General features: G+C 37.9%; 1 protein-coding gene across 2 annotated transcripts; it reads left to right on the top strand.

Annotated features, from left to right (window-relative positions):
• Positions 1–6955: 6955 nt before the first annotated feature.
• LOC143934523 (olfactory receptor 1G1-like) lies at positions 6956–15354 on the top strand. Of its 2 annotated transcripts, XM_077458210.1 has the most exons (3): positions 6956–7047; positions 12674–12733; positions 13562–15354. In XM_077458210.1, exon 3 carries the CDS (start codon positions 13567–13569, stop codon positions 14491–14493), a length of 927 nt encoding a protein of 308 aa, XP_077314336.1. In that variant the 5' UTR covers positions 6956–7047; positions 12674–12733; positions 13562–13566; the 3' UTR covers positions 14494–15354. The 2 variants fall into 2 exon arrangements, with proteins under 2 accessions (XP_077314336.1, XP_077314337.1); XM_077458211.1 differs by lacking the exon at positions 12674–12733 and having other exon boundaries at positions 7025–7047.
• Positions 15355–16566: the final 1212 nt, after the last annotated feature.

Raw genomic sequence — 16566 nt, 5'->3', positions numbered from 1 at the left:
TTATAAATAATTATAATTATAAATCAGTAGTGTGTCTGTGCTCTCCTTTGGGCTCTGTAATCTGAGATGCTCTAGCCGCCTCCCCCCACTGCCCATCACTGTGTGTAAGAAGCTTTGGTAACCATTGAAACAAAACAGACAACAAAAGCCTGGATGCTCTTAATAATGGAAATGTCCTGAAATGATCACTAAACTTAAACAGCTTTTTCACAAAAACTGTAAAAGATATCAAACTGAAAAAATAAAGCCAGATAGCTGAATATTTTGTGAACAATTTAAAGTTTGTTTGGCGTCTGTAGGTGAAGTATAAAGGAACTGAAACTTTTGGTAGCGGACGAAGATTTTAAGGATTTTAAGAATGCTCTCAATGACTTCAATGTTAAAAAAAGTGTTAAAAAGTTTAATATTTTGAAAAGTAGAAATAGTAGGAAAAAAGTAGAAGAAGTCCCATCATCAGCTGAAAGAGCTGACCATATTAAAAGTTGAATGGCTTTAATAGCTGAAAGTATGCAGAAGTTACGCAGAGCCAAAAAACTTACGGTATAATAATAAAAAGATGATTAATAAATAAAAACAAATAACATTAGTGGGACTGCTAAAGCAGTCCCACTAATAAATACACTAAGATATAAAAGTGAAATAAGACGATTCCTACTTATTGTGTTTGGATGGAGGTGGATTTATCAGACTCTCAGAATCATAACATAATGAATGAATCCAAAATCAGTTTTGTTCCATTTGTTATGTTATAGACATGTGCACTGCCGAAAAATCTGTTTGTTTTTGTTTCATTTTTGTTTTTGTTTTTTTGGGTCATTCATTATGATCACAATTCGTAAATTTTAAAATTCGAAAAATCAGAAAATAAGACATAAAATCCCAAAATTCACAAGAATAACTAACTAATAAAAATGAACTATTATATTATAGGTATTGAAATTTCCTTTCAAATTCGGCTATTGGTGAACGTAACAAATATTAATTTATCCGAAGTTACAAATTATTCAAAATAACGAATGCCGTATCTAAAAAAATGGAACTGAACAAAATAATAATAAATAATAATAACAATAATAATAAAAAGTTTTTGTTATTTATTATTTTTAATTTGTTACTTTCTATTCATTTAGGTATAAATTGTAGACATATGCGCTGCCAAAAAATCAGTTTGTTTTTGTTTTTTTATTTCATTTGTTTTTTGTTTTGTTTTTGAGATTTCGTAAATTCAAAAATTCGGAATTCAAAAATCCAAAAATTCGAAAATCTGAAAATCAAAAAAATTTTAATAATAACTAACTAACTAATAATAACTAAATTTAAATGATAAATTTAGGAATTTCCTTTCAAATTTGGCTGTTAGTGAATGTAACGACTACGAATTTATAACAAACGCCGTATCTAAACAAATGGAACTGAACAAAATAATAATAAATCATAATAACAATAATAAAAAAAGTTTTTACTCTTTTCGGTTATTATTTTTAATTTGTTACGTTTCATTCATTTAGGTATAAATTCTACTGCACTGCCGAAAAATTTGTTTCCGTTTATTTTTTTTATTCGTTTTTTTTTTTTTTTTTTATTCAGAATTCCAAAATCCAAAAATTTGAAAATCCGAAAATCAAAAAAATCAAATTAATAACTAACTAACTAATAATAACTATTAAATTATAGATATTGGAATTTCCTCTCAAATTTGACTCTTAGTGAACGTAACGAATACGAATTTATCCGAAGTTCCCCATTTTCCAAATAAAGAATGTACTCACCTGAATCCTATCTTAATCCAGAGTTGCGCCCATCTGCAGTTTGCTCTCTCCTCTCTCTCTGCTCACGGAGGCAGCAGCTGGAGGAATGGCTCCTGCTGCTGCTGTCAATCAATCCTGTGAGCTGAGAACAGGGACAGGGCTGAGCCGCGCTGTGTGCGCCAATAGATGCACACAGCCTGGCTCAGGAGACAGCCTGCAAGCGAGCTTCCTATGGGGGCACACTGAGAAGAGGAAGAGCCCAGAATGCTGGCGGGGACCCCAAAAAAAGAGGAGGATTTGGGCTACTCTGTACAACACCATTGTGGTTGAACTAGATGAACTTGTGTCTTTTTTCAACCTGACTAACTATGTAGCTATGTAACAAAGCAGGTAAATATAAAATGTTTATTATTTTACAAACATTTAAAATAAATGAAAAATAAGCTTTACAATCACTTTAAGCTGCCACTTCGAGAGAGTGGTTCAATATTGGTTCCAATATAGATCTGGGAAGTCAGTTTTTTCTGAATCCATCTACGTTTTATCTTGTGTTGAGTCTTGATGAAGGGGGGGGGGGGCGAAGTTGCCCCCGAAATGTGTTGGGTGTTTTTATATGACTTCCCAGGTCTGTTTTGAAACCAGTATAGAACTCTCCTCATGAAGTAACATGTTAACAGCAGTTGTTGAGCTGCAATTGAGACCATCCAAGTATTATCCTGTTTTGAGTCCTGATAAAAGGGAGTGGTGTTGCCCCCGAAACACGTTGGCTGTTTTCTTATGACTTTTTTTTTTTTACCAACAATTAAAATTATTCTTGCTTCTTTCATCTGTGTCAGGGCTGGGCTCAGCCCTTCCTTCTCTGAGCTGGCCGCTCGGCTGTCGGCTAATTGCCAGCTCCCATCTCTCCACAGTGACTCACCTGTTGATAATCCTGCTCGTCAGTCCTGCCTACTTAAGCCGTTCAGTCCAGATGATCTCTGCCTTCACCTTGGTCACATCTCTAGAGACGCTCTCTTGTGTTCCTGTTAAAGACTTGCTTGGCTGACATTCCTTCTGGCTCCAGATCCCGTTTGCTGTTCTACTACGCTGTTATTTGGCTCCCTGACGTTTTGTCCTGACTGACTATCTGTTCCGGTTCCTGAACTCTGGCTATGTTTTGACTACGTTTACTCTGTTTACCTTTTTTTATTATTATTAAACAAGCGAGATTTAACTGTACTTCTGTCTCGGACTGATTCATAGTTTCTGACAATCTGGTTTTGGTCTGGTGCTCCTTTCTGTATTCCTATCATTCATATGCTAACAACCAAATATTTTGGCTGTCCGATTTGCTGAGTGGACACATTCATATTTAGGAATTGGGTAGATCTTAGCAAGTGCTTTTTGTGGACACCTGCCTATAACACTTATGATCTTGTTGCACATGCCATTCCAACACCATAGACATTCATATGAAGCTCCCCCTCCTTTGGGGCTAAAACAGCCTCCACTTTTCTGGGAAGGCTTTCCAACGGGTTTTTGGAATGAGAATTTGTACCCATCAGCAGGAGTTCAGTAGGATTGATGTCAGAGCTCCATGCAGGATACCACCACCAAACTGGTCAATAGACATGTGCAATTTGTTTCGTCCCGAATTAGTTTTTTACTGATCTTCTACAAATTTATTCATTCGGAAATATCTGAATTAACGAAAACCCGTTTAACTAATTTTTCCGAATATTTGTAAATTCGAATATTCGAGAATTCGGAAATTAAAAAATTAAAAAATTCAGAAATTCGGAAATTTGAAATTCGAAAATCCGAAAATCTGAAATACTAACTTAATTATTACTATCTATTAAATTATAGGTATTGGAATTGCCTTTCAAATTTGGCTCTTAGTGAACATAATGAATACAAATTTATCCAAAGTTGAAATCAATTTTGTTCCATTCGTTATTTTATAGACATGTGCACTGCCAAAAAATGTGTTCATTTTCGTTTCATTCCTTTTTTTTATTTTTATTTTTTTATTTTTTTGGGGATTATTCGTTATGATCACAATTCATAAATTCGAAAATGAGAAAGAAAATCCAAAAATTTCAAAGAATAACTAATAATAGCTATTAAATTATAGGTATTGGAATTACTGCCGAAAATGTGTTCATTTTCGTTTCATTCCTTTTTTTTTTCAGTTTTCGGATCATTCATTATGATTGCAATTCATAAATTCGAAAAAATAAGAAAGAAAATCCAAAAATTCAAAAGAATAACAAATAATAACTATTAAATTATAAGTATTGAAATTTCTTTTCAAATTTGACTGTTGGTGAACGTAACGAATACTGAATTTATCCAAATTCGAAATAGATTTTGTTCCATTCGCTATGATCGCAATTCGTAAAGTTCGAAAATAAGAAAATCCGAAAATTCGAAAGAATAATTAATAATAACTATTAAATTATAGGTATTGGAATTTCCTTTCAAATTCGGCTGTTAGTGAACGTAACGAATACGAATTTATCCGGAATTACGAATAATCCGAAATAATTAATGCCGTATCTAAACGAATGGAACATAACAAAGTAATAATAATAAACAACAGTAATAATAAAAACATTTTATTATTACTATTATTTATTATTAATTCCTTCCGTTCTATTTGTTTAGATGCGGCATTTGTTATTTCAGATAACTTGTAACTTTGGATAAATTTGTACTCATTACGCTCACTAACAGCCAAATTTGAAAAGAATTTCCAATACCTATAATTTAATAGTTACACAGTTACATAGTAACTATGAATTTCCTTTCAAATTCAGCTGTTAGTGAACTTAACGAATATGAATTTATCCGAAGTTACGAATAATCCAAAATAATGAATGCTGTATCTAAACAAGTGGAACGTAACAAAGTAATAATAATAAACAGCAATAATAATAAAAACATTTTATTATTACCATTATTGATTATTAATTCCTTCCATTCTATTTGTTTAGATGCAGCAATTGTTATTTCAGATAACTTGTAACTTTGGATAAATTTGTATTCGTTACGCTCACTAACAGCCAAATTTGAAAAGAATTTCCAATACCTATAATTTAATAGTTAATTATTATTAGTTAGTCTTTCTAATTTTGGTTTTCCTTTCTTATTTTCAGTTTTTTTTTTTCATTTACGAATTTGCAAATTTTAGAATTTACGAACTTGCAAACTGTTAAATTTATGAATTTACAAATTGCGATCATAACAAATGACCCGAAAAACTAAAAACTAAAAACAAAACAAAAAAATGAACAAATTTTTCAGCAGTGCACATGTCTACTGGTCAAACCATGTTATTGTGTAGCTGAGTTTGTGTACACAGGCACAGTCAAACTGGAACAGAAATGGCCTTCCCAAAACCATTGTCTACAACAGGGGTTCTCAACCAAGGTTCCATCAATAGCTCCTGCAGAGGTTGCTAGGGGTTCCTTGAGCAATGAGCAATTTTTTGTCCCTCCAGATAAGTTCCCACTGCCACCATTCATCTTTTTAGCTATCTGTAATGGGGTAATTATTCCCAATGACCACAAGTGTAAGGAACATTCTTCCCACCGGCCATCACACTAATGCAGCCTTTCTCAACCTTTTTCAACCAAGAGGAACCCTTGAAGTAAATTCCCAGACTTGCGGAACCCCTTCTAAAACCACTTTGTTGGAGATCAGTGGGAAAAATTGACCTTTTTGCCATCGTGGCCATAATGCCTCCCTTATAGACAGCTAAAAAGACCATTAGCGTTATGCAGTTGGCCCCACCAATTGGCATAGGCTGCAGAATTACGCAAGCACCATCAAATGGGAAGTCAATCAGTCACAGCTCAAGGAACCCCTAAGCAAACTCTGGAGGAACCCTGCGGTTTCAGTGAATCCTGGTTGAGAAATGCTGCACTGATGTATCACGAGTTGTAGATATAGTCATTTTTAGCATGGGGTTCCCTGAAAGTAATTTCAAGGGTTCCTCTGTGTTAGAAAGGTTGAGAAAGGCTGGTCTACAATGTCTTTGCTATGCTCATGTAGGTGTGATGGTCAGGTGTTGAATGTCCACAAAACCTTTGCTGATATAGTGTAATCAACCGCTAGCCGCCGCAGTTTTACTGCGGCAGCATGGCTCGGCTGCGCGAATCGCCATTATGCTACGTCAGTAGCATAAACAGCCACTAGGGGGTGCTTGCGCCCCCCCCCCCGCTCGCTCCCTGAGACGGTCGCTCAGGGCACATGGAAAACCAGTTTCTGGTTCTCTGAGCAGTGAACTGACAGATCGTCTGTTCATACAAAGTTTGCCTGCACAGTCCCATCCCCCCTTCAGTTAGAACACTCCCTAGGATACATATTAACCCCTTCACTGCCCCCTAGTGTTAATCCCTTCACTGCCAGTGACATCTTTACAGTAATCAATGCAATTTTAATCACACTGATCGCTGTATTAATGCTAATGGTCCCAAAAATGTGTAAAAACTGTCCGACGTGCCCGCCATAATGTCGCAGTCACAATAAAAATCACAGATCGCAGCCATTACCAGTAAAAAAAAAAAAAAAGATTAATAAAAATGCTATAAAACTATCCCCTATTTTGTAGACGCTATAACTTTTGCGCAAACCAATCAATAAACGCTTATTGCTATTAATTTTTTTTTTTTACCAAAAATATGTAGAAGAATACGTAACGGCCTTAACTGAGGAAAAAAAAAATGTTTTTTATATATATTTTGGGGGGATATTTATTATTTCAAAATTGTTGCTCTTTTTTGTTTATAGCGCAAAAAATGAAAACCGCAGAGGTGATCAAATAGCACCAAAAGAAAGCTCTATTTGTGGGAAAAAACGGACGTCAATTTTGTTTGGGAGCCACGTCGCACGATCGCGCAGTTGTCAGTTAAAGTGACGCAGTGCCGAATCGCAAAAAGTGGTCTGGTCTTTGGCCAGCCAAATGGTCCGGGGCTTAAGCGGTTAAAGTATGGTGATGCAAATATATAATCTTTTTTCTTTATTTTTCTTTTTTTTTTTGGCTGGATCTGTAGCTCTTTCTAAAGTTTATTTGTATAGTTTGAAAATTGTGTTTTACATTTGTGGATTAGTACAGCAGGATATGTTTGAACTGTGGGACCAATCACCTGAATAAATACAATTAAAATTATTATTGTTTGGGGATATTTGCATAGAGCTTACATCATTTACATTAGGGAGCTCACTACCACCGAGGTGAAGGTAAGGGTATAAAGATACAAAGAGGTGAATATTGAAGTGTATGTCTACCATACAAAGCACACTTCAGTAGCAGGTAAGACTTCACTTTTTTCTGCTGAACAACAGAAATGGTAAATAGCCATCTATGTTCCAATATAAGAATAAAACATGAATTCTTTTTTTTTTTTTTTTAAATACTTCTTGCCAGAACTACTTCTTTATCTTCTGAACAACACAAATGGTAAATAACCATCTATGTTCCAATGTAAGAATAAAACATGAATTCTTCTTTTTTTTTTTTTTTTTTCAAATATTTTATTGACACTTCACTTTGTTTATTAAACAGGCCTTGGCAGTTAAAATCAAAAATAAAAAAAAATAAAAAAAAATGTGGCTTAGCTTGATGCTATATTTTTATAATAATATGGATATCGGACTTTACAAGCCAGGCAAAGGAGTTTGATTTGATATTTAATAAAAATGTAAACTTTATTCAATAGAAAAAGTTTAAAAGTCATATAACAATAATGAAATTAATAATTAAAACCAGATAGTGCTGTCAGATTAGACAATCGAAAAAATTAAGTGCTGATAGAGCAAATCCTGATGTGCCGACGTATTTCGCCAAAATTGCTTTGTCAGGGCCTATAAAAGGATATGTACACACATATCCTTTATTTCATTATTATTATATGAATTTTAAACTTTTTCTATTGAATAAAATTCATATTTTTATTATAATATTAAACACCTTTGTCTGGCCTGTAAAGTCTGATATCCAATTGTTCTCTTTTTACATATATATATATATATATATATATATATATATATATTTATATTTATATAATATAATATATACAGTATATTATAGATAATGGCCATTAGTGTCACAATACTTACCAAAAAATAAATTATGTGTGTATAAGTGATTAAAAAAAAGGAATTTTTGCTTGTTAAGTCATGATCTCCACAATGGCAAATCAGAGAATGCCTTGTATCCACTGATAAAAATACAAGGAGCTTCCTGAATGACCCAAGGTGCTGTACAATTGACCCTCTTATGTTTCTGGCGACAGGAGTAAGTTGGTCCTAGCAAGGTGGAAGAACACAGCTTACTGTACGTAGCAAATGCTACTACAATTTAGTAGCTGATAGAGCAAAATCCTGATGTGCCGAAACTGCTTAGTCATTGCCAGAATTACTTCTTTATCCTCTGAACAACACAAATGGTAAATAACCATCTATGTTCCAATTTAAGAATAAAACATGAATTCTTCTTTTTCCTTTGAGTCATGCTCAACTATTTTCTTGACACTTTTGTTTATTAAACAGGCATTGGCAATAAAAATAAAAAATAAAAAAATAAAAAAGAGGCTTAGCTTGATGCTATATTTTTGTAATAATAAGTTATGTGGATATCCGACTTTACATGCCAGACAAAGGAGTTTGATCTTTTAATAAAAATATAAACTTTATTCAATAGAAAAAGTTTAAAAGTCATATAACAATAATGAAATAAAGGATACATGTGTACATATCCTTTTCTAGGCCCTGACGAAGCAATTTTGGTGAAACACGCCAGCACATGAGGATTTGCTCTATCAGCACTCAATTTTTTCAATTGAATAATCTGACAGCACTAAAAAATTGTGAGTGCTGATAGAGCAACGCCTCATGTGCTGATGTGTTTCTCCAAAATTGCTTAGTCATTACTAGAATTACTTCTTCTTTATCTGCTGAACAACACAAATGGTAAATAACCATCAATGTTCCAATGTAAGAATAAAACATGAATCTTTCTTTTTTCTTTGTGTCATGTTCAAATATTTTCTTGACACTTCACTTTGTTTATTGAACAGGCATTGGCAATTAAAATCATTTTATTTTTTTTTTAAATGTGGTTTAGCTTGATGCTATATTTTTTGTAATAATTAGTTATATGGCTATCCGACTTTACAGGACAGACAAAGGAGTTTGATATTGTAATAAAAATATAAACTTTATTCAATAGAAAAAGGTTTTAAAAGTCATATAACAATAATGAAATGAATAAATAAAACCAGATAGCGCTGTCAGATTAGACAATCGAAAAAATTAAGTGCTGATAGAGAAAATCTTGATGTGCCGACGTGTTTCGCCAAAATTGCTTTGTCAGGGCCTATAAATGGATATGTACACACATGTCCTTTATTTCATTATTATTATATGAATTTTAAACTTTTTCTATTGAATAAAATTCATATTTTTATTATAATATCAAACACCTTTGTCTGGCCTGTAAAGTCTGATATCCAATTGTTCTCTTTTTCCATATATATATATATATATATATATACATATATATATATATATATATATATATATATATATATATATATATATATATATATATATATATATACAGTATATATATAGATAGATAGATAGATAGATCTATATATATATATATATTATGGATAATGGCCATTAGTGTCACAATACTTACCAAATTTAAAAAAAGGAACTTTTGCTTGTGAAGTCATGATCTCCACAATGGCAAATCAGAGAATGCCTTGTATCCACTGATAAAAATACAAGGAGCTTCCTGAATGACCCATGGTGCTGTACAATTGACCCTCTTATGTTTCTGGCGACAGGAGTAAGTTGGTCCTAGCAAGGTGGAAGAACACAGCTTACTGTACGAAGCAAATGCTACTACAATTTAGCCATGCTGGCCCACAGTAATTCCTAGAGATAGGCTTTAAAGCAATGGTCACCAACCTCAGTCCTCAAGTACCCCAACAGGTCTTTTTTTTAGGAGTTCCTTCATATTGCACAGGTGCGTTAACCTCTTCTGGACCACACGCCGGCAATCTACTGTGTACCGAAACATCACTGGCCTCTTCTGGGGTTTTTGGCACGCGCATGTGCGCCCCCTTTCCCGTCACCTGATGTGATTAGACTCAGCGGAATTTCGTCAGCAGGTCCCAGCTAATGATTAATGGCCAGGGCCCTTTGATCTGCTGTGTGTAATATCAGAACAGAGCCCTGTGTTGACAAACAGAGGGAACGATCTCTCTGTTTCTTATCCCTGCAAAGCAGGGATAAGAAACAAAGAGATATTTAGTTAAAAAGCAGCACATACTACACACATTAGCACTTGTTAGGAACACAGTTAACCCATTGCATGCCCTAGATGTTAACCCCTTCCCAGCCAGTATCATTAGTACAGTGACGGTGTATAGTATATAGCACTGGTCACTGTATTAGTGTCACTGGTGAGGTCAGTGGCAGTTAGTCAATTCCCACCCAGCCCCAGTTAGTGTCAGATTGCCTGACACTATCACAGTCCCACTATAAGTCACTGATCACCACCATTATTTGTATATTAAAAAAAATCCAGAATACATCCTATAGTTTGAAGACACTATAACTTTCATGCATTCCAATTAATATACACTTATTGGAAAAAAAAATTACCAAACATATGTAGCAGAATAAATTTTTGCCTAAATTTATGAAGAAATTAGATTTTCTTTACATTTTTTTTAGTGGCTATGCTTTGTATCAGAAATTAGAAAATATTGTTTTGTTTTTTTACATTTTTGTTTTTAACTTGGGGCCTTTTTTGCGGTTATATAAAAAAAAAAAAAACAACTGTAAAACCCAGTGGTGATAAAATACCACCAAAAGAAATCTCTATTTGTGTAAAATAAAAATGATATTTACAGTGGGGAGAACAAGTATTTGATACACTGACATTTTTTTAATCGTAGGTAAAACAAAAATCCAGAAAATCACATGGTATGATTTTTAAATAATGGATTGGCATTTTATTGCATGACATAAGTATTTGATCACCTTCCAACCGGTAAGAATGCCGGCTCTGACAGACCTGTTATTTTTTTCTTTAAGAAGCCCCCCTGTTCTCCACTCATCACCTGTATTAACGGCACCTGTTTGAACTCATTACCTGTATAAAAGACACCAGTCCACACACTCAAACAGACTCCAACCTGTCAGGTCACCTAGAGCCCAGGTGACAGGTGCACACCGTAGGGTTGGGGATGCACCGCAAGGCTGTGGACCCTACGGCTGACGGCTGCAGACGGGGGACAGATCCCACTGGGGTAAGAGCGTAAGATTCCCCGGGGCGCGGAGTCTAAGAGCCAGCTGGTGTTCACCAGAGCTTCGAGTGGTGAAGATGGTCTTGGCTGCAACTGGCTCCAGGTCGCGACCCCCAGGGTCCCCCAGCTCACACCCACAGTAGGTAACAGGAGGATAGGGATGGTGAGGGACAAAGCCAAGGTCGGGGCCACAAGCAGAACAGAATAGTCGGGTACACGCCAATAGGTCAGGGTCACAGGCAAGCAGGGATGGTCAGAACACGCCAAGGTCAGTAACGGAAATCAGAAGCAGAGCACACGACAGGAAACAGGAAGCTAATACACAAAGGTTGATCAGCAGGATAGGCTAGCAGTGCAAAGGTTAATATAGTGTAGTCTGATAGGGGCTAGGGTGGAGCCATTCCAGAGGAAGGAAATAAAAGCAGTCAGGTGAAGCTCGGCTGGTCTCTAGAAATGAACACATGCAGACAGGTAAGGAGAACAACTCTAATGCATAACCATGACACAACCTCTCCACAATGGCCAAGACCAGAGAGCCGTGTAAGGACATCAGCGATAAATTTGTAGACCTGCATAAGGCTGGGATGGGCTACGGGACAATAGGCAAGCAGCTTGGTGAGAAGGCAACAACTGTTGGTGCAATTATTAGAAAATAGAAGAAGTTTAAGATGATGGTCAGTCTCCCTGGGTCTGGGGCTCCATGCAAGATCTCACCTCGTGGGGTCAGCCAAGAGCTACACAGTAGGACCTGGTCAATGACCTGAAGAGAATTGGGACCACAGTCTCAAAGAAAACCATTAGTAACACACTATGCCGTCGTGTATTAAAATCCTGCAGCGGACGCAAGGTCTCCCTGCTCAAACAAGCGCATGTCCAGGCCCTTCTGAAGTTTGCCAACGACCATCTGGATGATCCAAAAGAGGAATGGGAGAAGGTCGTGTGGTCTGATGAGACAAAAATAGAGCTTTTTGGTCTAAACTCCACACCTTGTGTTTGGAGGAAGAATAAGGATGAGTACAACCCCAAGAACACCATCCCAACTGTGAAGCATGGAGGTGGAAACATCATTCTTTGGAGCTGTTTTTCTGCAAAGAGGACAGGACGACTGCCCCGTGTTGAGGGGAGATTGGATGGGGCCATGTATCGTGAGATCTTGGCCAACAACCTCCTTCCCTCGGTAAGAGCATTGAAGATGGGTCGCGACTGGGTCTTCCAGCATGACAACGACCCAAAACACACAGCCAGGGCAACTAAGGAGTGGCTCCGTAAAAAAGCATCTCAAGGTCCTGGAGTGTCCTAGCCAGTCTTCAGACCTGAAACCAATAGAAAATCTTTGGAGGGAGCTGAAAGTCCATATTGTCCAGCGACAGCCCCCAAACCTGAAGGATCTGGAGAAGGTCTGTATGGAGGAGTGGGCCAAAATCCCTGCTGCAGTGTGTGCAAACCGGGTCAAGAACTACAGGAAACGTATGATCTCTGTAATTGCAAACAAAGGTTCCTGTACCAAATATTAAGTTCTGCTTGTCTGATGTATCAAATATGTATGTCATGCAATAAAATGCAAATTCATTATTTAAAAATCATACAATGGGATTTTCTGGATTTTTGTTTTAGATTCCGTCTCTCACAGTTGAAGAGTACCTATCATACAAATTACAGACCTCTACATGCTTTGTAAGTAGGAAAACCTGTAAAATTGGCAGTGTATCAAATACTTGTTTTCTCCACTGTATATTTTGTTTGGGCACAATGTTGCACGACTGCGCAATTACCAGTTAAAGTACGAAGTGCTAAATAGCAATAAATGGCCTGGTCATAAAGGGAGGTAAAACCTTCTGGGGACTTAGGTGGTTAAATCAATATCAATGGCTGAGTTGACAGCTATTTTATCTAATGCCGCGTACACACGATCGGAATTCTCATCGGAAAAAGCTCTGATGGTTTTCCCAATGGAATTCCGACGGAATTCGGCTCAAGCTGTCTTGCCTACACACGGTCACATCAAATTTCCGATCATTTATAACGCGGTGACGTACAACACGTACAACGTGACTAGAAAAAGGAAGTTCAATAGCCAATAGCCAATAGCTTCTGTCTCGTAGTTGAATCTGAGCATGCGTGATTTTTGGCGTATCGGAATTGCATACACACGACCAGAATTGCCGATAGAAAGTTTTTCCGTCGGGAAAATTGAGAACATGCTATCAATTTTTGGCTGGCGGAAGTTCGGACAGCTAAATTCCGATGGAGCATACACACGGTCGCATTTTCCGATGAAAAGCTCTCATCTGTCTTTTTCTGGCCGGAATTCCGATCGTGTGTACGCGGCATAAGGGAAATCCCCAAAACATGGCCTGTTGGGGTATTTAAAGAATGAGGTTGGAACGCATTGCTTTTAAGCCCTGTATAATATCTTTATAGCCTGGCCTTATCAAGAGGTTAAGTCATCTAATTTGACTTGATCGTAGGTCTTCTATTTTTTTGTTTTTCTTTTTGTTGCAGAAGACATGAATTTCAGCAAGAATCCAGAATTTATCATCCTTGGGTTATCTGAGCTTCCTGAGCAACAAAATGTACTTTTTGTGGTGTTTCTGATTATGTATCTCCTCGGTGTTCTTGGGAATTTAACCATCATTCTCTTGATACAGACCGACTTTCACCTCCAGACTCCCATGTACTTCTTCTTGGGCAACTTGTCCTTCGTCGATATGTGCTACACCTCATCCATTGTCCCAAAGATGCTGGTTAACATTCTATCAAAGAACAAGGCTATTACATTGTTGGATTGTATTTCACAATTGTTCTTCTTCTTGTGTTTTGCTTGCACCGAGTGCTTCTTACTGGCGGTAATGGCGTACGACCGATTTGTGGCTGTTTGCACCCCACTGCATTACACCACGATCATCAACCAAAAAGTGTGCGTTGTTCTGGTCATTAGTTCCTGGTTGGCTTCAGCTTTGCATTCACTTCTACACAGCTTGATGGCTTCCACCTTGCGTTTTTGTGGTGTTAAAGAGGTCCACCACTTCTTCTGCGACATGGGCCCCTTGTTGAAGCTGGCCTGCTCCGACATTTCTCTCAACAAGCTTTTAATCTATACGGAAGGTGGCCTACCAGTTTTAATCCCGCTCATCATAGTGTTGTACTCCTATTGCTGCATCATCTCCTCCATTCTTAAAATTCGCTCGGCGGATGGTCGGCACAAGGCCTTCTCCACCTGTTCTTCCCACCTCATAGTGGTCGTCTTGTTTTATGGGACCATCGCCTGCATGTACCTGCGTCCGTCTTCCATCGATTCCATAAATTATGATAAAGCTCTGAGTGTGGTCTACACTGTGGTGGCCCCAATGCTCAACCCCTTCATCTACTCCCTGAGAAATAAGGAGGTGAAAGGGGCCATTAAAAGGTTGTTCATCCATGGAAAAAATATGTGAAAATGGTAGATTTATATAAAGAAGGAAAGGTGTGTAATTTTCTATATACAGAGAAGTCTTAAGTTGGTCATACACTAGTAGATTTTTGAGTGAACATTTGTATAATAATTCTCAAAACATAACAAATTATCAAGGACTTGACAAATAATGTCGAAAGTAATTCCAGATTTTTAACATAAACCCAAACTTTTTCATCGCTCACAGGCCAGCTTGTATCCTCTTTGGTTCCCTGCAGTCAGCTGGGTGCCGAGGCCCTCCAGTCTGCTTTTGCTCCACTGCAGTCCACCATCCAAATAATGCGCTGCAAACCGAAGAAGTTCAACTCCAACCAAGGTTTATTGCAATGACAACCCTTTGCTCAATCCCACCCAAATCCATGCCCCCAGCATACACTATATTGTCAAAAGTATTGGGTTGTCTGCCTTTGCAGGCACATGAACTTCAATGGCATCCCAGTCTAAGCCCTTGTACACACGGTCAGAGAATCCGTCGGAATGTGTCCTATCGGACCGTGTTGTCGGATATTCCGACTGTGTGTGGTATGCATCGGACTGTTTCCGTCGGAATATCCGTCGGACCAAATTTTCCAACTTGCTGGAAATATTTTCCGACAAACTGGTCCGATAGGACATACTCCGATCATGTGTAGAGAATTCCGATCGGACAAGGTGCCACGCATGCTCAGATCAAATTCCTACATCAAAGCTATTGGCTACTAGCCTGAACGTAGTCCCGTCGTAACGAAATTACGTCATCACGTTCTGGAAGATCGGATTTTTTGACAACTTTGTCCGACCGTGTGTATGCAACAGTTTCGAACAAAATCCGACGGATTCGGTTGTCAAAATGTCCGACCGTGTGTAGAAGGGCTTAGTCCGTAGGGTTCAATATTGAGTTGGCCCACCCTTTGCAGCTATAACAGCTTCAAATCTTCTGGGGAGGCCGTCCACAAGGTTTAGGAGTGTGTCTATGGGGATGTTTGACAAGAAGCGCATTTGTGAGGTTGGACGAGAAGGCCTGGCTCGCACTCAAATTCACCCCTATCATTCTATTGGGTTGAGATCAGGACTTTGTGCGGGAAAGTAAAGTTCCTCCACCCCAAAACTCGCTCATCCATGTCTTTATAGATCTTGCTTAGTGCACTGGCCCAAATCATTTGGTGGAGGGGGGATTATGGTGTGGGGTTGTTTTTCAGAGGTTGGGCCCCTTAGTTCCAGTGAAGGGAACTCTTAAGGCATCAGTATACCAAGACATTTTGGGCAATTTCATGTTCCCAACTTTGTGGGAACAGTTTGGGGATGGCCCCTTCCCAGAAGAGTTGAAGCTGTTAGAGCTGCAAAGGGTGGGCCAACTCAATATTGAACCCTAAGGACTGGGATGCCATTAAAGTTCATGTGCATGTAAAGGCAGGCGTCCCAATACTTTTGGTAATATTTGTGTATGTGAACCCAGCCTCTGTGTATTTTTTTTTTTTAATCTTTTTTTAATCTAAGCAGTGTAAAGCCCCTAAATGTGACCTGGTGTCTGCCTCTTGTAGACCAGTGTTGGAGTGTGAGAGAAGGAAACAGCACAAGAAGCCAGTCAGTTCTTATGCTACAAGAAGCATTCTGGCAGGAGGAGAGAGCAGAGTGAGAAATGGATGGGCCCATCACTGTCCTGTTTCTCATTTCACTGTCCAGTCATGGCCTGGGGCAAAACAGGGTGACCTGGGCTCAGAGAAAGTGGGTTGAATTATGCTGGCATCTGACTGAGGGCATCCAGTGGCAGGAAAAATACACTGCAATGGGTTGTTCAGTTTATCTTAGTAGTTAGTTGTGGTTGGAGTTCGACATTAGTGATGGACGAACTTCCGACGGGACGTTTCGCGAAAGCGAAATGCGAACGGACCCAAACGTTTGCGAAACCGAACGTTCGCCGCGGGCCCCATTGACTTCAATGGGAGGCGAACTTTGCAAACCTTCATGTCGAATTTGCGGCCACGTGGTAATTATTAGGGGGTAAAACGTAGTCCCACCATCTGGACAATGACATAATACATGTATGAGGTGAATTTGGGATCGATAACTACAAGCA

Source organism: Lithobates pipiens, unplaced genomic scaffold (assembly GCF_037356315.1).
Source record: "Lithobates pipiens isolate NorthernLeopardFrog02 unplaced genomic scaffold, aLitPip1_a1.2 Scaffold_27, whole genome shotgun sequence".
Classification (NCBI taxonomy): Eukaryota; Metazoa; Chordata; class Amphibia; order Anura; family Ranidae; genus Lithobates; species Lithobates pipiens.
This window is presented reverse-complemented; position numbering and strand designations above follow the sequence as displayed.

Excerpts from the sequence above, each read along its gene's own strand:
- LOC143934523 (XM_077458210.1), top strand. The coding sequence starts at position 13,567 with ATGAATTTCAGCAAGAATCCAGAATTTATCATCCTTGGGTTATCTGAG.